The following is a 22,823-nucleotide window of genomic DNA, read 5'->3' on the forward strand; positions in this document are numbered from 1 at the left end:
AATACACAGCAGCTCAGGGAACGCAATTTCCCATCTTGACGTGAGAGCTGTATAACTCAGAGGCAGCGCTAAAATCCACACGTAAAATGGCTTTATTTGTTTGAAAGATGGTATGTCTTAGAGGGCTGCAGTAGTAAACCCATAAAAAAACATGAAACAAGTAACAAAAACCCAAACTACCTCTTCCTATTAACTGGAAATTAAAAAAAAAAGTAGGAGTCTTTTTGTAAAGTAACCAAAATAAAATGTTTGTAGCCAATGAATTAATAAAACATAGTCACCATTTCAACATGAAGAATGGACACAGATCTTCATCTGATAATTGATCCTAATGCACGATTGTCTGACATGACCTGAGCTTTCTGCACAGCTCTGTGCTGATGATAAATGGTTGCATGACTTGGTTTCTATTTTTTTGAATCCTCCAAAGGCTTCATGATTTTGTGTCTGAGTGTGTGTGCCAGACATTCTTGCACAATTCAAACACATTAATGGTCATCTGTCTGCGCATGTGATGGACCTGTGAGTCATCGAGGACAAAAGCCCACTTCTTATGATTTTTACGTTGGCTTATTGAAGGCAGAACTGCTGTAATGCCACCTTCACTTTCAGTATATTTAGTTATTTGCAGATAAACTACATTAAATGCTTCTTATGGGAATCTGATGCATCTTTGGTGCCATTTAACCTGCCTGATCAGAGAGCGCCCATTTATTAAAAATTAATCCCAATAACTGCAGACAAAAGAAAGCTCAAGCTTTAAAGTTACAACACATCTTTCAAATCTTTGATTTTTAATGTCACACAAAACAAATATAATATAAACTGGAAATTTAATTACAAAACAATTTATAACAAAGAAAATAAAAATAAAACTGTTATATTTACACGGTGAGATGATACATGTGAGGTGAAAGTAGAGGAATTTGCTCTCAGCTATTGGTTTTGATTGCTTTAATATTTCAGAGTGTACACCTTTATTGAAAGGGCTAAAACCTTTAAGTAAAGCTGCACAGTTTCAACAGTCGTTAGGATTTTCACACCAAGAAATAAATCAAAAAAGAAGCAGACAAAATGCAACCACTTGTATGATGAAGGAAAAACAAAATTCTGTTTTTTTCCGTTCTGAAAAAGTTCTATTTAACATCGACGAAGACGGTGAGAATGTTTCTGTTGCAACTTCAGCTGGAAATACTTTGACTTTTAAATGCCAGCAAAGCACAAATATGAGACAGAGCATCATCTTGAGGTTATTTTTTAGACATCTAAACTGGACCAATAAAAAAAAGAAAAAAACACAAACTAAATAAAAAACAAACAGGAAGTGGAGTGCTGACAGCTGGAAATCAGCTTGTTTTTACCAAAACCCCACCGTAAATCTGTCATAAAAAAGGGAGAGACCATTTTCCAAAAAAAAAAAAAAAATTCATCACTGAGCAATTCCCAAAACAGTGCAGATCACAATCATGGCTGTAAGCTTTGCTTGTTAAAATTTCACTTCAAATGTCATCAGCTGTCTTCACTACAACCACAAAAGCTGCCCGAAAAGTTAAACAAGGAAAACAGCATCACTGACAGAAAAAAACCAAAAACAAAACAACAATTCTTTTTTGTGTTTTGCTAGTTTTAATTTGCTGGAGACTCACAAGCCAAAATACATTCAAAGTTTACTTCGGATGGAGGCAAAGAAACGGTTTGTAGGGTTCGTGCCTCTTCATTGGTTCCAGCGCTCCTACAGATGATTAAAACCTCTGCTGACTCCCACTGACGCCCATGCAGCCGGGGAGGGGGACACGACACACACACACACACACACACAAAGTGGTGGCACAGCACTCCCCAACATCAAAACAACCACATCAGCTTCACAGTACTCCACACGTTCTGCATCCTAACAACAGCGAAGCTCCCCAAAAACCCATTTCATCTAGAATCCACCAGTTGATTTTAGCTCACATAAATGACAAGGACGCACAGTTCTCTAAACACTAATTATGCAACACAAAAAGCAACTATTTAAAATCTAAACAGCATCAAATATTTTCATGAAAAGAGCAGGCCGCGGTGCGTTCACGGGTCCAGGGAAATTTGAAACGCAGCGTCTGTCCGCGTGTGATGGCGTCTTTTAAAACAAAAGCTGTGATGACACCGCTTTCCAAAACAGTCTGCAAGTTTTCGTTTCATTGTGTGAAGGTCACAGTGGTGATATCAAGGAGTGTACTGCCCTCTATCTGTTAAAGAACCTTTACCTGCCTCAAAACTCTGAAAGCCATCATGACGTGTGATGGGATGAGACATTAACGTCAGTGCAGCACAATCTTTAGCCACTTCACAGGATTCAAGTGTTGTCACATCGGCCGGCGGGAACCAGGGGACGTATGGCATCTGGAGAATGGATGGCACATTTGGGGGACAAGGTTTTAGTTTTGTTTTTCTCCGCTCTCCCCGTTGCAGCCAAACCCAAAGTCTAAAGCTGACCGAATCTCAATCTACTTGCTGTAGATTTCTGCATTCCTTGAGTATCTTAAAAAGAGGGTAAAAAGTGTTGCTCTGTTAATTCCTTAACACTTAGATGGCTACAGAGGATATGCTGATGCAAGCAAAGTGCTTCTTCAAAGTACTTGACCTTCATTTATGGGATATTTCTGTAAAGTTGACCAACCTGTAGATATTTTTGCCTTTCTTTGCTAAGAATTAGGAGGCAGCAAAGTGAGGCGTTAGAAAGAGGCGAAGGACTGCTGAGGGATCTCTGAGGTAGCAGGCGGTTTATACTTGAGATTTGGCGGAAGTTACCAAGAGGTGGCGAGCTCGAAATAAGAGTAATGCTTTTTTTTTTTTAACAGAAGTAAATATATATATATATATATGTACTTATAGCTTACATTAAGGGCTTGTTCTACCAATTTATCCATTTTGTTCAGTTTTATTTTTATTTTTATAAGCGGTGTGTCTCCTTTGAGATCAAGTTTATCTGAATTACCCGGTGAGATGTTAAGGCGTTTGGTTCCACTTTGCAAGGCCTGGCACAGTTCGGGTGAACGTGCACGCGAGCACAGAGAGGCTAGAAGGTCAAAACTGCAAGATGCTTCTGTCAGTATAAAGGCGGTAAAGTGAGGCATTTTGGAAACGCAGTGCATGTTGACTGGTGTTCGTTTCCCAGGGTGGGGTACATTACACACAGGCAATACAGTACCAAATCTCAGCCACAGGGTGTTAGCATGGAGGAAAGAAACATTCCAGTTCTACGTTTCTTTTTCCTTCTTGGTTTCCCTGGTGCTGCTTTTTAAAAAATCGCTCCTGAGCAGCCGGCAAAAGAGAACGATGTTCATGGCGGTCATGATGGCCATGCCAACGCTTCCCAGCGTGTAGGCCAGGAGGGGCACCTTGTCCCTGTTGAGCACCAGCCAGCGGGTCATCCAGGCCAACGTGTTGATGCGGAACACCACATACGTGCCCAGGTTGATCATGCTGTTCACTCGGTACAGCGTGCCCGAGGCCATGCTCGCCATACGCAGGATCTGCCTCAGGTGGAGGAAGACCGAGTTGATCTCCACCAGCAGAGCCACCACGGCGAAGCCCAGGTAGCGGTTGGACAGGACAGAGAGGCCGAAACAGGTGATGACCTGCGGAAAGACCACAGAGAAGAAGATTATTGCAAAAAAAACCACATCCTGCACTGAAATCATTCAATGATATTCAGGTTTCTTCCAGGAGGCCTCAAAGATCAGCAGCCTAAAAATTACTCTCAAATAGGAGGCAACTGCTTTAAAAAGGGATAGATTTAAAAAATGTCATGAAATAATACTTGACTTTAGTTAATGATCACTATATTTAATTAAGCAAATGTGACTAAAGTGTGTCTTTGTTTTGTTTGTCTGTTTTTATGCATTTATGCAGGATCCCTCCTTCATGTGGTCACCCCTGAGGTTTCTTATTTTCTCCTGAAACTGTATTTTTTTCTTTTTTTTTTTGGAGTTTTTCCTTTAGTTTAGTCTGAATTGAATTGAACTGAATTTCATCATTTCTGTAATGACTTTGATAAATCTGTGTGATTTCTTTTGTGTTTTATGCCTGAAACAAAATAAATGAAATCAAATAATAGCTCGCGTAAAAAATAAAAATAAAAAAAAACTGTTAAAAAACACAAACTTTTGCCCATTTCAAATTAAATAAACAAAATAAACAATGAAAATGTCAAAAAAATCAAGAGACAAATATAGCTGGAGTAACTGTCACAAAATTAATTCAAGTAGATACAAAAATAAAAAGTTACTAATAAAAAAAATTGGGGGGGAAAAACTAAGTAGATGTTGCTTTGATGGTTCAATGACATGACCTTGATCCCTTATGCATTGCCTCTGTGGTATGATAGGAAGGTCAGCCTCTCCTTTTCTGCTGAGCAGTGCTTATAAAAGCTGTGATGTAACTACCACCACCTCCACCAGGGGGCGGCAAGGTCAAAACCGTCCAAAAGCCAGGGGCCTCTCTCAACTGTAATAAACCTTATTTTTAAGTCTCCAGAAATGTTGGACCAGTTAAAGCTGCGGTGTTTGCGCCGAATGAGTCCGATAAACAGACATATGACTGTTCATGCGTCCACAGGGTCTGCGAGCACACAGCTCCGCATTGTAACATGAAATGACTGCAGACATTCCTGGCATTGGCTGGAAAGCGTGGATCATGGGACGCAGCGTGGTGCTGCAGGATGAGCCCTGCTCGTCTTCACGCGGGTCATGTGACTTTACTGCGGGGTTAGGCAACAAGACACGTGAGGAGGGCTGCGGTCAACGTTACTCCAACTCGCCTCTAGGTTACGTTACAGGTCAAAGGTGAGCTCTGAGGGACACGTTTTGTGGTGGTTGCTGCACTGTGTAGTAAGACAAACAAAATACCCCCCCCCCCCCGAATAGAAAATGTAAACTATCATCCAAACAGACTGGATCCTGGTTAACAGATGGCCATCAGAAACCCTTCACAAAGCCATTCCAGTCCAAACCAGACTACCTGTTCTTCAACCGCAATAACAGTCTGACCAGCCGTTCCACTGGTGTTAATAACTGGGGGGGACCTGTTTTTGGTAAACAACCTGTCAACAGTTTTTTAGTCCACGTGTCAACATGCTCACAGATATCACTGCCAAACAAATCCAACCAATTTGTTTTCGCTTGACAAGTTCACAATTCTATTTTGGAGTCGTGATTTGATTCAATGGAAACTTTTAATCATTTTCTTAATTGTAAAATTATTTGGTTAAAAACTATTTTTACACAAACTGAACAAAAGTAGAAATTTCATTTATACAATTATAATTTACCATAATAACTAAAAAAAAATTGCTTTAAAGACAATAAAACGTATGAAAATGACAACTGTTTAAGTTAAAACTGATGTGATTATTTCTGTTTTTCCTTAAAAAAAATCAGCCCTACACATAAGTGAGCGTACACAGCTCCCCCTAAAATAAACTCATGGGCCGCCTGAGACTTTTGACACTCTGGTATGAAAGTCAGAGAAACGCCAACAGTGCAACAGTGACAGGATTTTATAGATCCTGTAAGAAGATTGAATCTCTTTGACTTGTCTGCATGAGTTTTGGTCTCACAAAGGGAAACAAAGTCAGAAATATGCCTGCGTGCAGAAGGATGGAGAAATCTCACAACTTGTTTGTCGTGACAGAAGAGACAGAGTGTAGAAGATCCTAAACATGCAGCCGGTGGAATTCACCCACCAGACATTTAAACAGGGATCTAAGCTTTGATGGAAACACACAGATTCGTATAATTCCTTGCAAATATAAGCTAAAAAGAACGGTTCGATGGTGACCTTGAAACTCCAAAAAGAACAAAGTAGGAGGGTCGGACGCTGTGCTCTCCATAGCCCAGCGTCCGACCCGTCTGATTCAACAGCTGGTGAAAACAACACGTGATGGAGGCGTGCGTTCAGTACAAACACACATGGGTTTGGAAACAAAAGCCACACTTTTCAGCGTTTCAACAAAGCAGCATGGACCAGAGGAATGGAGCTTTCAAACACAGGTCTTCAAGCCCCACAAGCTGATCTGATCTGTAACCACCGACTGACGGAGGGCCGCGGAGGTCAAAGCCAACCCTTATACAAGACCGCGATAAGATGAAGTGGTGACAATGAACTTGTCCCATAATGTCATAAAACATGGCCATACATACATAACTCCATCAGTACCTTATATGACCCTCTTCCTGAGGTTTCATAAAGCATAACAAGCCTCACACGTGTGCCTTTTTATGGCGGCCAAGTGCTCTTTCACTGGTGTTTGCACTTTTCAGGTTACACGACTGCAAACTCAAAGTGATAGGACTGTTGCTGAGCAGCAAAGACCCCCCCCCCCCCCACACACACACACCTCCACTAGCTTAGCAATGTTTAATTTTTCAAGGTTTCCCTTGGTTAGCGTACAAGAGATGAACCATGAAGAAGGAAATGAAATCCAATCAGACCATATTTGGTCATTGTTGGGTGACGATGACCCGTATGGATGAGCAGCTGGTCACCCCCCCTGATCATGTGTGAGCATGAATGGGGGGCCTCTGCCGGTCACCCGTGTGATGCGGGTCCCACAAGCTCGACTCTTTTCAGCAGCCAGCCCCAAAGCCAGCTCGCCGTAATCCTCTGGATCCGCCCTGATGGAATTGATCGAGCATTAGCTGGATTTGTCAGACTAATCCCCGCCCCACACACACCAAAAACAATACATGACAGCAGACTGGCACCAAACAAAGGATTAGATCCAAGACAGGTTTACGTTTGACAGCTCAATCAATTAAATGCAACCCATAATCTCAAATTCAAGACCCATATTTAGGCATGTTCTTATTTTAAGGAGAAAACTGAAAAACATCCAAATGTTTGGGCCATGTCTTTGGTGCTGTACACCAATTTGTAGGCACACAAATCAGTGCCACACATCCATCATGTAGTGCCCGCTTAACCCTGAATAGAATCCCAGGCACACCCAGAACACAACATGTCCACACAGATATGACCCAGCCAAGACTCAAACCAGGCACTCAGCAGCTGCACAGCAGCCCTGCTAACCACTACACCACGATACATCCACTATTCAATGCTAAATGAAGAAAGCTTTGTAAGAGTGTGTGATACAAGCTTTATCTTTCCGAATAAACAAAATGTCCAATCTGAAATCTCATTGGTTTCTTATTTAAGTCCACATTTCATCAACTTTTGTCCATCGAGAAGCAGAAAAACAAAATGTAATGTTTGTTTCCTTCATCTTATTCCCTGTGGACTCAATTAAAAGATCCCTAAACCCTGATGACCGACCTTCAACTCCTCCAGCTTCCTGGGGAAAAGGCGGGGAGCGAAGGTGGAGAGAGGCACAGACAGGAAAAAAACTCGTTTAGAGAGAGCGAGAGAAGGTAAAAACAAAAATGCAAAAATCGTTTTTTAGCAGAGCTTTTAAGAAAATCTAAGTTGTCATGTTGCAATCATGATATATAGTGATGAAATGCAAGTTCTGCCACATGATCAATTTCCAGTCAAAAGAAGACAAGTCGACTGATCCTGAGCTGGCTGATACATCCAGTCAGCAATGAGGTACGGGTCCTTCCCAAACCTGCGTGTAAATACAAAAAAAAAACAAAAAAACATTTTGCCCGTTTCTCATTGGACCAACTTTTACTTTTACTGTTTTTTTTACAGAAGCAGAGATTTGACCATTTGATTCTTTAGGTAAGAAATTCAAGTTTGATGTAAGCAACAGTAAAAAAAGAAAAAAAAAAGTAATAAAGGTGGAAGAGTTTGAATGGATGAATAGTGGACATGCTTTCAGAAGACAGCCGGCTCTAGAGGCATGCAGAAAATGTCCACAACCATTTCATGACAAGAAACACATCTTCCTACTTCCCTTTTACTAGAAGAACCAAACAGGACCTTCATATGTCAAATACCTTTTAGTTAATAAATTATGGCCAAAAGTTACTTAAAATAAATTTTTTAGTTTAAAACTTCATTGAAAAATAAACAAGAGATTCACCTCATGAAAAGCTGCATAGTCAGAACAGCAAAGAATTTCCTGTAGTTTTAAAAAAATACACATATATATATATTTTAGAGCTGCGAAAATGTCCCAAGCACCAATATTTTTACTTCTCTAATAAAAAAAAAACATAAAAAGGCATTGCAATGTTAGAGTAGTCAAAGGTCAAAGGTCAGGGTTTTGGCAAACAAGTGACGGAAGAGCCAACAAACACGATCAAGGACCAAAAGCTGGGTGTGGGGTCAAACAGCCAGCACACACACACACATATACAAGTCTTTGATCTCTGGCGGGAAAGCTCAGTTTTTTTCATTCATAAATACGTCTGCACAAGGACGGCCACATACCTTCAGTCCTAACCCAGAACAAAAACTCCTAAATCCCTCTGAAGCAAGTTCCTTTACACGGTTGTTAGCATTCAATATGAATGCAGCGGTTTCTGTTTAATGGATTTTTTGGTACATTAAAGACCCTCTCCAATGAAAATCACATTTTTAACATGTTTTAGTAGATTTTTCTAATGACGGAGGACATCACATTAGAGCCCTGCGCGGGACTATTTTCTTCATCCCGCTCCCGCCCGCGCCCGTTGAATTTTTGACCAATCCCGCCCGCTCCCGCAACGTATGCGTTACACTCCCGCCCGCTCCCGCATTATGTATGTCCACTCCCGCCCGCACCCGCAAAACTCAGAGAATTTAGTCCCGCACAGTAATAGAGATGCATTGATTTTGTATCGTCCCCCGTCCCGCAGGAAAAAAACATGTATTTTTATTGATATTATTAAAGAGATTCATGTCCCTCCTCCAGCCTCATCTTTTGATGCATTCCTCTTGGGTAATGTACAACTTAAATATTAAATATATTTTCACATTCCTGTTCGGTTAAAAGTGTCCGTGTGTGCGCGCGCAGACAGACGGCCTGAAGCGCGCTCTTAGTAAGAGAAGGGGCGGGGCGCACCCCCAACATCAGGTTACATGACAGAGGCCATTGGGCGTCTCTACCTGGTGCCTTCACGGAGCTTCAGTACATAAGAAACCAACAGCTGCACAGCCTAACGTAGTCCGCTAATATATATTCATGAGATATTCATGCCAGCACTGATCCCGCGGGGTTTATTTTTTGCCGCCCGCTCCCGCCCGCAGCACAATCCAAACCGCCCAATCCCGCGAGATTTGGGTTGGGTCCCGCGGGACCCGGCGGGACCCGATCCCAATGCAGCCCTCTACATCACATTGTGATGAATCAGGAGCAGACAAAAAGGCAGTTTAAAATAGCTTGTTGTCGTTAGCTTGTTGTCGTTACATTTAAACCACAAATCGACAGGCCTCCCTGCACCACTCCATTCTGATTCAGACGACTACATCCATGCACGTTTTCGCTTTCCTCGTCCGAGCTGGTATCTGCCTCAAAACTGTACAGCTCATAAGCTCCAAAATTGCTCATCATTTTTGTTGCACCAGTACTGTTAGGTTGGGGGGGGGGGGGGTGCGGGAGCTGTAAGCTAGCAGGAAAGGAAATGAAGAAAGGCTTACTACCGCACCAACAGTCCGCCCACAACCCAGATGTTCTGATGAACTACTGCTGCTCTGCACAAACTATATCCTAGAAAACGACACAGGTTTTTGGATTTTAGAAGCTAAACACAGCATAATCATAAATTAAAAGCCACTTAAACCCTTTTACAGTAGATCAAAATATGATTGGAATGCCGTCCAGGTACCCAACGATGAGTTGACTAGAAACAAAGTGCAGTTAGGAGTTAGGGAACATGAGACAGCCGCAGTCCAACTGCCACACAGGAAGTACAAAGTTCTGACCTTATCTTGATCTGCGGGGATGGTGGTCTGAACAATAGAACCTCTGACCAAAAAATGAGTTCTTTATCATCTATGACAAGATGGATTTCATCTTCAAGTTCTTGCTTCTAACTGCAGCAAAAATTCAACTGCTGCTTGCAAGTAAACCCTGGTGTGGTTCACTACAGTGGGAATAAACAGCTGCATGTAAAGGAAAGTATATGGTAACATCAACCGTTGGTTTTCGCATGCCTGGACGTAAAACCTGCCTTCCAAAAACGCTAAAAGGGGTAAACAGGAACAAACATCCATGACAGAAGTCTAAAGCACACCCACTAAAGTGAAGGATTTAATGGTCTCATGTCCATCATGAGACACCGCCTTATAAAAAAAACAATAAAAGACAATTAGCTCCAAGGGTGTTTAAGGTCTCTGCACATGTTCACATATCGCACTCGCTTGCTTTTCAACAGACTGCTCCTCCTTTTGCTGCTATGTCAGAAGGTGTGCCTGTCGAGGGCAACTAAAGTGGAATTACAGCTTTGCCCAATTTTACAGTTTACAGAGTTTCAGCGCTGCCACTAACCGATGACAACCTCCTCCAACAGCATTCCAGGTCATTGCGTCATCGAGAACAACCTTCATCACTTTTCTTAACCTTTACTTATCCTTTTAGAAGCGTCCACTCCACTTTGCCAACTTCTTTGGAAGCGAAAACATGGACATTTAAACTGAACGTTATTGTACTGCAATGTAAAGGCTTTGCACTTTACATCGACAACTTGTACTTTATGACCTTTGGATTTAGTACACACAAGGAAAACAAACTTCATGTTGCTGCATTTGTTTCTTTAGTGCAGACAGCATATGTCTACCCAAGATAGGGTAATGCAACTTTTGCAGACCAATCTGTACGTCTAAAAGTGTAAAGCACTCCCCAGCAAACAATGGCACGTCCATCTCTTGTCATCAATGTGTGGTCAAATTCTTCTGACCCAGAAACAATAGACAAGGACATTCCTCAATGCAAGACATAGAATAAGCAAGGCCTTAAAAAACAAAAGCCTCTCTCCAGAAACCAGATATAACTCTTCCGACACAGAGGCTCCCATTGGTTTGCAGCCATTTGTGGGGGCGGAATAAACCACAGTGGGTGGATGAGTGGGAATGAGGGGAGAACAAGGAAACTTGTGTGATATATGGACTGGAGCACAGAAACGTTCAGAGGGGGAAACATTTGCAGGAGCCCTCTCAGGAAGCTGGAGGATGGTCCGACTTGGTTCTGTGTGCGTCTACATCGTCCATATGGAGACCAGATGTCTGGATAAACCCAGAAAAGGGAAACCCATGAGGTTCCCCTAAGAAAAAAAACTTAAAGTGCACACCAATATAAACTACAATCTAACATTGGTTACAAAAACAAAGACGGTCTGGACATATTCCAGTCTGCTTAACAATGAGTCACAGAAAACACATCTTTGTTTTCTGTATGTGGCGTGACATCATCGTCTTTGTGTTGTTGCTCAAGCCACCTCAGCTAATCGCCAAGATTTTTGCACCAACCAAAAAAAAAGTACTTTATCTAGCCACTCCTGGAGCGCAGTCACCTAAACCACAATGCTGTGTGAGGGAGCAAACATGTGCCGTTAATGCCGTCCACTGACATAACAGGAAATGCAAGTGTATTTTGATAGTAAAAAATAAACAAATACCAAACATTCAGCCACAGGGATGTTTTTAAAGTTTAGACGACAGGAGACATTCCAAAAACACCAGAAAGAAAAATGGACTTTTGGAAGATAAAATTTAGTGTCAAAGCTTTAATGGGCTTAAATCATGTAAAATTAAATTTTGGGGCTTTTTTCATTTAAATCAAATCAAACTTTTTTTACAAAATAGCGCTTCTCATGCATTTGCGCAGCTCGAAGCGCTTTAACATTAAAAACAAAAAACACACAATATTATAATAAAAACCCAGCCCCACCCTTCCCACTCCCCTCCGTTAAAACACATGACCCATGGCCCCCACGTTCAATGAATAATAACTATGTAACTTTAAATAAAAAAATAAATAAGCAAGAAAACAAACAAACAAGTACGGCTTGGCTCTGCTGTGAGGAAACAGTATTTGGGAATCTCTTCATACCAGGAGCCAGCCGGGCCATAGGAGCCCTCAAGGTCCACGAGGGCTCATACTTTAAAAGAATATCATTTAAATAAGAACGCCAAAGACCATAAAACATTTATAAACAATTAAAATGTGTAGGATAAAATTTAGCTCAGAGTCAAAAGGTACGCCCAGGTTTCTCACACATTGAGAAGGTTTAAAATTATGAAGATGTGGTAAAATCATCTCTCTCTTGACTTCAGAACCGATGATTAGAACTTCAGTTTTGTCCTGGTTGAGCTGTAAGAAGTTTTCTGCCATCCATGACTTTATATCTAAAATACAGTTTAAAAGAATGTTAACAGGTTCAAGGTCATCAGGAGACACGGCGATGTACAGCTGTGTATCATCAGCATAGCTGTGAAAGTCAACGCCATGTTTCCTGATGACTTCCCAAAGAGGCAACATATATAAATTAAAAAGTATTGGACCTAAAAATCGACCCCTGGGGAACCCCATACCTTATTTCAGGAATTCTTGAAGAGCACTTATCCATTACTTACATACTTACATAAAAGTGTCGATCTGTAAGGTAAGAGTAAAACCACTTAAGAACATTAATAGAGAGGCCCACTAGACTCCTTAGGTCTGTCTAATAAAATCTGATGATCTACTGTATCAAAAGCGGCACCAAGATCCAGTAGCACCAGAACAGAAGGTTTCTGTGAGTCTTAATTTATTCTAAGATCATTAACGATCTTTAAAAGAGCCGTCTCTGTACAATGGTTTGTCCTAAACCCAGACTGAAGTTTTTCTAAAATTTTTGGGGCATCTAAAAACTCATGCAGTTGAGTAGCGACACTTTTTCTATAATTTTACTTAAAAATGATAAGTTGGATACGGGTCTATAGTTATCCAGATTTTTTGGATCTAATTAACTCTTCTTCATAAGGGGCCTCACCACCGCCGTCTAACAGGCAGAGGGGAAGACCCCCGTCTGAAGAGAGCAGTTAACTATATTTAAAAGCTCTGACTCAAAGAATCCATAAATTGTTTTAAAAAGTGAAGTGGGAATATTTATTATTATAATCCTCATTCCTCACGAGAAAAACAAAACAAAACTCCAAAGTGGTATTTTGATCCGTTCACACATTTCTTGAGCACCCGCCCCTCCCAACCCACGAAAACAAGCGGGTCCTGACTTGCCAGCACCCCCCCCGGACACACCCACCTTCTCGGCAGAGCTAGCGGTGATCGACAAAATGCTTTCATTTTATATACACAATATGCACATCCATCTTTCAGTGATGAAAGTCAGGCAAGGAAAAAATCCCTGAACTTTTCTTTGAGCGATATGGCGGGCACAGAGCGAAATTTTGGAAAAATACGTGGTCTTAGATGCATTCTGGTGCATTCTGGCAGCTAGTTATTCACTTCTTTATCAAGAAACTAAGACTAATTGGAGCATCATGATTTGTCATTCAAACCCCTAGTTTGACTCTCCATTAAGGACTTGCTTGTCCTAAAAAAGAATTTGGAAAATTGCTCAAAGTAACACAATCCTACAATCTACGCTTTTCCTTAAAGCTGCAAAACATACAATTGCTAAAATATAGTAACATCAAAGCCCCAAATGGCAAAAAGAACACCAGTAACTATGATATTCTATGAAAATACCTCAGTTATTTATACATTATTTCTGCTTTAGAAATGACTGATGTACAACATCCACTTGCACTGTTTTCTCAAACTATAATTACATCAAAATATGGGATCTGCTTTAAACTATAATTCTATAACATAATACATCAATTCTTTAACACCAATACTAAGTAATCTGGGAAATATCAAAACAAACATACAAACTAAACTAAACATTGTAAACATTATTTTTTAAGGGAGTGCGGGTCCAAACCATCAAATACTTATAATTAATGTTAACTATACTGAACTAAATCATGGTAATTAGGAAATACAAATAAATTAGATAGAGAAATGTATTCAAAATAAAAACTGAAACTCAAAACTAAAATTGAAATTATTTCAAAATGTGGTTTTGAGATTATTTTACACAAAAAAGTATTTGACCTACACTACCTTAAAAATCTTTTTTTTTTTCCAGCCAAGACCACTTCAATTTGTTTTTTATCGTCTTCTCACAACTGAGGTCGTGACCACGCTCAATAATGACGATGCCTGCCATTATTTTAACACAAATTTGATCGCAAACTCTTCAGATGTGTTTGTGAAAGTTTAGCGTGGGTCCGCCAGTTTTGGTCTCTAGGGAAGCAAGTCACGCTGACCACGTGGTGCAGACAGAGCCAATCAGACCCGTCGACGCATCCGAAAGCAACTAAAACGTCCCGTCATTGGTCAATTAGGCCGGGAAGACGAAAGATGGCCACGACCATAGAGGAAGCGATCTGCGGAGAAATATAGAAAATAAAGCTAAAATTAGCTGATTTCAGACCATTTTCTAATCCGGAAAGCGATTTGTCCGTAGAGATCAGGTCTTTATTTCCCGGAAAGTACGTTCGGTTTGCTCAAAAACCCGGATTTCCGGGAATTCCCGGAAGACTTTCATCACTGATCTTTGCATAAGATGGGATGTTTTTTTTGTGGGCGAGACACAGACATGCTGCTGAGGCTCTAGGATGACATCATGAAATGGGCGGCACCCACAAGGAGAGAAAGGCGGTGCCTAAGAGATCAAGACGTCTTACTTCTGGATTGGACAAGAAAATTAGTCTTTAATAAATAGAAAAAAATTGTTCTTTAGTGAGCCAAAGGTAATATATTATCATAAACATGGATACTGTTGACTATAAAAGGCTTAAGAATAGCATGATATAGGCAGTTTAAGAGTAAACAGAAATGTGTGAATTAAATTAAAAAAAAAAATAGAGTTTCAAGGCAGAACGCATCCCAAAGACGCCAGATTTGACCAGGAACGTAAAATATTAACAAATATCTCAATCTCTAGTTTATCTGAAATAAAAACGACTTTTTGTCCTTCAAGAACCATGATTGTCTCTACTGGAACAGCAGCATGTAACGGCTGATGACATACATAGATGTCTATGTGCGTCGTGTCACATTTGCAGTATTTCCAGTCAGTGTTATGACGTTCTAGTAATCCAGCACATCTATATTACTAACACTCACAAATATGTGCCACAGTTTCAACTCTGACTTAACTTGGTACTCAACAGTCACAAAGTCAGAATTTACAGCGAGTTCAAAAACAATTTTACTCATAAATGCCCAGTGGAAAGAAGTTGCTCGTTTTAAATTGTATTCAAGTTCTTTTTTTCTGAACAGGGAGAAACGAAAACAATATAGAAAAGAACATTTCAAAAAAGACGTAATTTCTTAGCTTTTTAATGAGTGAAGAAAAAAAATTGAATTCCTATTGATAGTCACAAATTCCTGCTCCCAGGTGTCTTGTAAGATTAGTCATGTGCTGATGTTAGGAGCACTTCTTGTGACAGAGTTGACTCCCTGGTTTTGATTTTACTTGTTACCTGTAAAGTCGTCTCTCCATAGAAAGAACATGTAGACCTACACAGGGCTGGCATGGGTCTCAAGACCTACATTGTAGCAATTTTAGCACCACACAGACGACACTAGAAGTTCTCAGCTATTAATTTGAAACTTCTCAGGCACGTCCATCATTTGTCTGATGTCCTGAAATTTCCTATGAAAGTGGGAACGGTGCTCTTGGTGCATTAGACAGTATTCTACCATCTATAACCACTCAACCGTTCTATGCCAAAACTTCAGTTTAGTTTCTTAACCCTTGTGCCATCTTCTGGGGTCCAGATGACCCCACTCCTAACATTAACGTGCCTCCTTTATAGGAAACCTCTCAGGGACAATAGGATTTCAGATATACACCAGTGTTTCAGTTTGCTGCACATTCAAGGTTTGGTTGGTTGGTTTTGGATCGATTGAGAAGATCCTCTTGAGTGCTTCTGAGTCGATTTATTACTGTTCTAGGAAATAGTAAACCTTGACAAGGTGAAATCTTGTCTGTAGCTCCAAACCAAATGAGACTGCTCGTCATTTCTCCTGCTTGCGAATAATCACATTCTGCATTCTCACCAAGTGGCTTGGGGATGGCTTGGAGGCTCGTTCCAGCTTTGTGTTGGTCCACAATCTGGTTTCTGATTGATTCCTTCTGTGGAGAGATGTCTTCTTGGTCCAGAGGTAGAGCGGTCGACCTCTGATCTGAATTATGCAGGTTGGGGTTCAGTGTCAAGTCTCTGAACCCTGCATTGCTTCTGGTGGTTATAGGTCGGTGCAAGTGTTTGGTAGCAGAGCGAGCCATCAGTGTGTGCGTGAATGGGACTGTGACTGTAAAGTGCTTGAGCCTTCTGGGAAGGTAGTAAAGTGCTATATAAGTATACACCACTTACCATACGGCATAACTCTGTTAAAGGAAGTGCTTGTACCTCAACATGTCACCTGACATTATCACACACCTGGGAGCCAGAATATTTGATGACCATCACAGGGATTCAAATTTTGTCTTCACTCTTTAAATGCAAATAGATTTTTGGCTAGTACAGTCTTTCCAGTGGACATACATACATACAGCATAAAATAATGTTTAGACCCAAAGTAATAAATCTCCAGCAATGAAAAACTATTATACATAAACACGTGCGTGTTAGACTAGGACTACAGACAGGGTGACGCTGGATTTTTAGGCGACACAGATAAACAGTCTTGTCAGGCATGAGCGACTGTATCCGTGTAAAAACTTAAGGAGGAACGTGAAGCAGTTTTTTCCATTTCCCATTATAAGGAGGAGGAAAAAGAGAACTTTCCATGTGGGGTTTGGTCGTTATTTCTGCACTCCTGCCACCACAGTGATCACCAATTCTTTGGTCAGCGGTAACCTCGGTTAATCTAATGAAACAGCCGTTTTCAGTTTTTTTATGTTTGTATAACCTTCTGTGTAGATCAATTACATTCAGTCATTTTGTTCTGTTTTTTTTTTACTTCAGCACAACACAAAACACCAGTCCTTTCTACTGTTTACACATCACTTTACTTTTCATATTAAAACGTTCCCAGATTTTTCCATTTATCTTGCTTGTTTAGTCTGACAACTGTTTTAGGTCGGTGCAGGCGTTTTTGTTTACGTCCATTCAAACGAAAAGACAAACAGCTCAACAGGCATGTTGCTGCACCCTCTATCCTCGTGACTTCTTTCATGGGTTTTTGTTTGCATATGTGCATATCTATAGAAAAATAACACATTCATGTGGTGAAAGCCTCGATAAGGATAAAAATGGGGCGGCCAGGGCAGTGAATAGAATGCCATTTCCCTGGTAAGCATGGAGAGGCCAGGAGAACGAGACAGAGCCCGTCACATGCTGTCGAGAATTTAAAGGCAACTTCTACTGAGCAAAAGCGCACGCTCACTGGATTTACAGGAAGTGAAATAGAAATAAAAAAGCTTGAGAGAAGGGGAGTCAACTATCATATTTAACTGAACTGCAGCACCAAAAAAAGCTATTGAACCTCTTCTTCAATGGTAACAAATAAGAATTGCGGTGGTTCAGCAGCTGGGGCATCTGGTCCTGGGTTGCAGAACCAGAACACTCCGAAACAGTTTTTTGCTTGGGGAAAATAATAATAGAGCCAATATAGTAAAATGATTCATCATTATTCATTTTTCAGAGCAAAATCCATACCAAAATTTAAAAAAAATTTTTTTTAAAAAGGCAAAAAGTACAGTTTATAGGAATGTGATAAATCAATGCACCCTAAATCCAATAAAAAAAAATCCACACTTAAGCAGTTTTGATTAAGTAAAAGAAATTCTTTGAAAAATTCTTTGAATGCAGCCACAAAATGACAGGCTCCAGAGTGTTCTTCCCGTCTCACATCACTGACATAGTTTTGTGACGCCCCCAATGCTAACATGGTGCTTGAGGTAATATTTGAAATGATACCGAATTCATTTTTAGACCTGGCTCAGGTAAACCGCACTCATCGTCATGCAACAAAACAACTGACTTCAGTATCTGAAAGTGGTCGTTAGGGCAGATGCAATGATAGCAAAAGGAAGTGTTAAAGATGGAAAGGCATCTCACTGGATTGTATGTTGCCGCTCCCTTACTTGTTCTTTGTAACTAGGCGCTAAAAACATGCGTTTTGCTCTACCAACGTCTCTGGAGGGCGTGCCGACGGGCTTGTGAAGGCAGGTAATTTGTTCACAAAAGAAAATAGGGCGATGCGGCTCATCTTTTAAAAATGTTTGACCCATTTTTTGTGTTAGCAACCCTTTATGGACTTACCACGATGTGATGAAAGAGGAGCTCCCAGGATTGACTCAGCTTTTGGTGAACCACCATGTCAAGAAAGTCGTAGATGAAGTAACCTGCAAAGACAGACAGACAGTGGTGGTGGTGGGTGGGTGGGTGGGGGTTAATGCTGCCTTTCAGATATTTGTTTATTAAACCAAAACAAAAAATAAAAACCACACAAGTTATTTTGAACAGGGCGGGCTTGAGCTAATCAAGTGTGTCAGGGGGGCCCCTGCTTCCATGACGACCGCGATGGCAACCGGGATGCTTCTTGGAGTGGGGCTATTCATATCCGCCACCCCTTCCCCACCACCAGCCGTTTCCATGGCGACAGCTTTTCTGAATACTCGGAAAATAATGAAAGGTTGAGGATGGGAACGGCGTGGTACGACGGAGCTTGGCTCTCCGGTGGGGCTGGGAGAAGTCATTATGATGGAAATGTGAGACCAGGCCCCAGAGTCTCTTCCACCAAAACAACAAACAAACAAACACCACTTAACGTGGAAACCAAACAACTAAGGATTTCATATGACACGCTTTTTTTTGTCACAGTTTAGAGAGCTTGCTGGCTGTCTGCAGGGAGAAACTGCTGCTGGGGTTGAGTCAAGCATTAAGCATCTGACCTCACCCATATTAAAACTTCGGCTGTTTTTAAGTCATCTGTGCCGTCACGTCTGACAGAGCTGCACGCAGATTCAACAGAGAAAATGGATTTGCTGGTTTTGATGCTCAGTAGAGTCTGGAGTCCTGATGTCTTTTTTATTTTTATTTTATTTTTTCTTCTTTTTTTTTTTCGGAGTCCTGATATCTACGCTCACAAAAGCTGAGAATCAGGTTGGTTTACAAGTCCAGACCTGCTACAATTGAAAGGTTTATTTACATGAGAGGTGTGTTTCATGAATGGAGGTTCCCGTTTGTCAGCCTGGCTGGTACATGACTTTAATCACTGCTGGTGCAAAACACGCAAGATACCAACCTGGCTTAGTTAGAATAATTGTGCAATTTAAATTAGTAAAAAAGGGATCTGACTTTGTTCGTGCTTTGGTTTTTCCACTAATAAGGACAATTGTAACTCCCACACACATGCTGTTTTTGCATTACATGAAAGATCATTTCACTGAGAGAGTGAAGCCTCACAGATCTTTGACCTTTAAGTACAGAAAAAAAATAAAGAACAGCATTAAAAACCATGTGTAAACCAGTTTACTATCAACCAGATTTGGGGGAGGCTGTTGCACACACTGTACTAGGTCTTCATTCTGTGTGGAGAATTGTTTATTGCATGGTGGCGGTGAAGAAGTCTTCTGACAGCTCCGTGAAGCCTCGGAGGTGCACTACAATTCTGGTAGGACGTTCCAGAGTTCTGGTATCTGTTATGGAGTGCTTCCATACATTAAAATACATGAATGCACACTCGCTGCCTTGCTGATGTTAGAGGCGTAACGGGTTGCATCTGGTGCCTGGGACTGATTATAAAGCCTCTCATTGATCTTCTCATAGCAACACTGCTCTTTGCTATGCCAGCTTCCAGCCCTGGCCTTCCTGAAAGAATGTCAAGCATCCTGGGAATCCTGTGGAAGCCCTTATTGCCCGGTACAAATCCACCAAAATGTGTGGATCTAAGAAAGCTCATGTGCCACTATTTGGCTAAGAATTTATTTATTTATTTTTTTGTGGGGGGGGGGATTAATGAGAAGAGGAGAAAAACAGGACAAGCGGCTATTTTAAGAAAACCGGGTATCATGTGCTTCTCGGTTTGAGAAATTTTAATTAAATGAGACAAAATCTAATTTATACAAGTTGATAATTTAATTTACAGAGAGCTGATGATACTAATTTGCCCTGAAACTTGTGTTTGAAATTCCCTATTTAGGTGTACAGATCAAAACATGCTTCAGATTTCTACCAAGAACATACACTTATTTAAAAAAAAAAAAAAAAAAAAAAAAATCTAAAAAGCTAAATTGCATAAAGTGGCAAATTTTCAGGGTCATCGTTTGGTTAATCTGCAGGATTAGGACTGATTCTACAAGACCTAGAATTCTGGTGACACTTAAAAAGCTTATTTGACATATTTGGGGATGAAAATCCCTGCTGGGATCTTTCTCGCCGTTCCTGCGGCGGAGTGTTCTCCGGACACTCCGCCTTCTTCCTACAGTTTAAATGCATGCTTCATAAAGGTGTCAAACTCCAGGCCTAGAGAGCAATATTCCTGCTTTTATTTGTAAATCCCAGTCCTACCTGATCACCTGGATCAGGTTTGTTCTGCCAATAAGAAGCTTCCATGGCTGGTTAGTTGGAAAACCTGTTGGTCACTGCCCCGCAAGGCATGGAGTTTGACGCTCTTACTCTGAAATGGCCCTAGCTGTGACTGACAGTGGGTGTGTGATTGTGTGGCCCTGTGACAGACTGGCCACCTGTCCATGGTGTACCCTGGACAGCCCAACAGTAGCCAGGTTGGGCTCTGGCAACCCCGTCACCCCGAAAGGGATACAGCGGGTTAAGAAAGTGGACGGATGTCACCATAAACGTTTACATGTGACGGTTTATTTCAGCTGGCAGAGGTCTTTGACTCAGGAGTCAAATGTTAAAAAACCAGCTCCACTTCAAACAAGTGGATTTGAAACCAGATAAAGAAGACAGACAAGAATCTATGCGTATGACGTCTTCCCATCCAAGATGACTGACATTCCGATTTCATTGTCATGGAGAGCCAACAAAACTGTAAACTCCATCTGTCAACATGAAAAGTGACGTAACCACACAATCATGCTGATGTCGGATTTGTTGGAAAGTCCGAGTGGTTTTAGGATTGCAAGGGCCTTTCTTTCCCTTTCGCTCTGTTGTGTTGTCGTGGTGACACGGCCACAGCCATAAGTCATCCTCCAGATCTGCATGCAGAGCATGAGCTCCTTCAAGGCAGAATGTGTTGCAAATGATGCAGGAGCAGCATGTTGCACTATAGGAGGACCACATGTAAAGCACATCTGAACCCCACAAACACAACAGACATGATTGACTCACCAATGGAAAAGGACACCAAGGCGTGGGAAAACCAAGAGAAAGTTTCTATGAGGTCTTCAGCCATCTGAGGGTGCAGGAAAAAGCTGAAAATACAAAAACAAAAAAAAAAGAGTTGTTAAAGCCCCAGATTTGTTTATTCTTTCAAGTATAAAGGACTCAAATCGATGAAGGGCATTGGTATAAAAAATTATTTGAATTTAAATTTGAATAAAAAAGGCTCACCAAAGAACTGCCCATATCGCCGTGATGAAGCTGTGCACGAACGACGTGGAGATATTCCTCCATTTCCACGCATTCCTGCGCGCAGACTCGGGCATGGGGAGTTTACTGACCCCGGTGTTCACCAGTCGGAAAAACCCGACGGAGCTCCCGGTGGTTAAAATCACGGAACTCAGCTCCATGGCTGAAATGTTTGTCTCGTCGGTGAGTGGGGGGGGTTAAACGAACAGTCCACGAGGCGCGAGGCGTGGAGGCGCGAGGCGTAGACTAAGAGAGGCGGCTGAATGGACGCTCCAGACGAGCAGGAGACAGCGGGATACTTGCTCGTGACAGCCGACGCGATCACGCAAACATTCTGGTGTTTCCCCCCGATTCTTTAATAGTCCTCCAAGAATTCATAGGAGGCTGGAGAAACGCGCAATTCCAAGATTGACGTCTACGGACAAAGGCAAAATTTAAAAAAAAAAATTAAAAAAATCAGCGGTTTCAAAAATCTTCCGAGGACTCGAAACGTTTGCAGAAGCTCTGTATCGTCAGGTAGAACCCGAGGATTTAAAAGATGAGGGCAGATGCCAAGTCTTGTTGATAGTTGTGAAACCGCCCTTTTGTAAAAGGCCCCCCCCCCCCTTCGCTTGTGTAACTTTTTGACATCAACAGGATCCAATCACGAGCCCCGCCCCCTTCCCGCCCTACTACAGAGAGGCGCGGCCCCGGAACAAGCTTCACGTGTCGAGCTGCATTCACGTAACGTGGGAAAAGTGGAAGTCACACATCAGAACAATTGACTTGCACAACACAACTAGAACACAATTAGAAGTTGGATTAATCTTAAACTATAGACATTCCCCCTTTTACTGCTTTAGAGGTATCAACAGTTATGGGTAATTTAGATAATTAATACAGTATTTTAGTACTTGGTAAATATCATCTTCAGTGCTCTAAATGGAAAGGTTGCTGTTTTAGTTTCCTTGTATCATTTTTGACTCTTTTTAAAATTGTTATTTTATTTTTCTTTAAAGTATTTTTGTAATTTTGTCATCACGAAATTATTGTATTTTATGACCTTGTACAACCCCTATGAGGTTGTGTTTTGGTAACATCCCTTTGCAAGAGATTGCATGTTGATGTGTTATGATATGTTTAACAAAAAAAGAAAATACAAAAATAACTTGACACAGTAACCCCTCCACTGTCGCGCTCTAAATAGGAAGTACCCACTAGCTCCAACAAATCAAAATCCAATAGAATTCTGCACAGTCATTCTGTTTGTCAGAATAATAAAAATTCTTGCTCTAATACCTATTTAAACATGTTTTTGA

The 22,823-nt window shown here is 41.1% G+C and overlaps 1 protein-coding gene across 1 annotated transcript; it reads right to left on the bottom strand.

The window, feature by feature from the left end:
- Nucleotides 1-818: 818 nt before the first annotated feature.
- tlcd2 (TLC domain containing 2) lies at nucleotides 819-22,123 on the bottom strand. The gene is made up of 4 exons (XM_023961475.1): nucleotides 21,508-22,123; nucleotides 21,286-21,368; nucleotides 18,253-18,335; nucleotides 819-3,623 (listed from the first exon to the last, which is right to left on the bottom strand). Exons 1-4 carry the CDS (start codon nucleotides 21,684-21,686, stop codon nucleotides 3,243-3,245), a joined length of 726 nt encoding a protein of 241 aa, XP_023817243.1. The 5' UTR covers nucleotides 21,687-22,123; the 3' UTR covers nucleotides 819-3,242.
- Between the last annotated feature and the right edge of the window lie 700 nt (nucleotides 22,124-22,823).

The sequence above is a fragment of the Oryzias latipes genome, chromosome 13 (assembly GCF_002234675.1).
Source record: "Oryzias latipes chromosome 13, ASM223467v1".
Classification (NCBI taxonomy): domain Eukaryota; kingdom Metazoa; phylum Chordata; class Actinopteri; order Beloniformes; family Adrianichthyidae; genus Oryzias; species Oryzias latipes.

Coding starts and splice junctions, on each gene's coding strand:
- tlcd2 (XM_023961475.1), bottom strand. CDS start 21,686: ATGGAGCTGAGTTCCGTGATTTTAACCACCGGGAGCTCCGTCGGGTTT. Junction 21,369..21,507: donor GCGATATGGGCAGTTCTTTG/GTGAGCCTTTTT, acceptor TTGTATTTTCAG/CTTTTTCCTGCACCCTCAGA. Junction 18,336..21,285: donor CTTGGTGTCCTTTTCCATTG/GTGAGTCAATCA, acceptor CTGTCTTTGCAG/GTTACTTCATCTACGACTTT.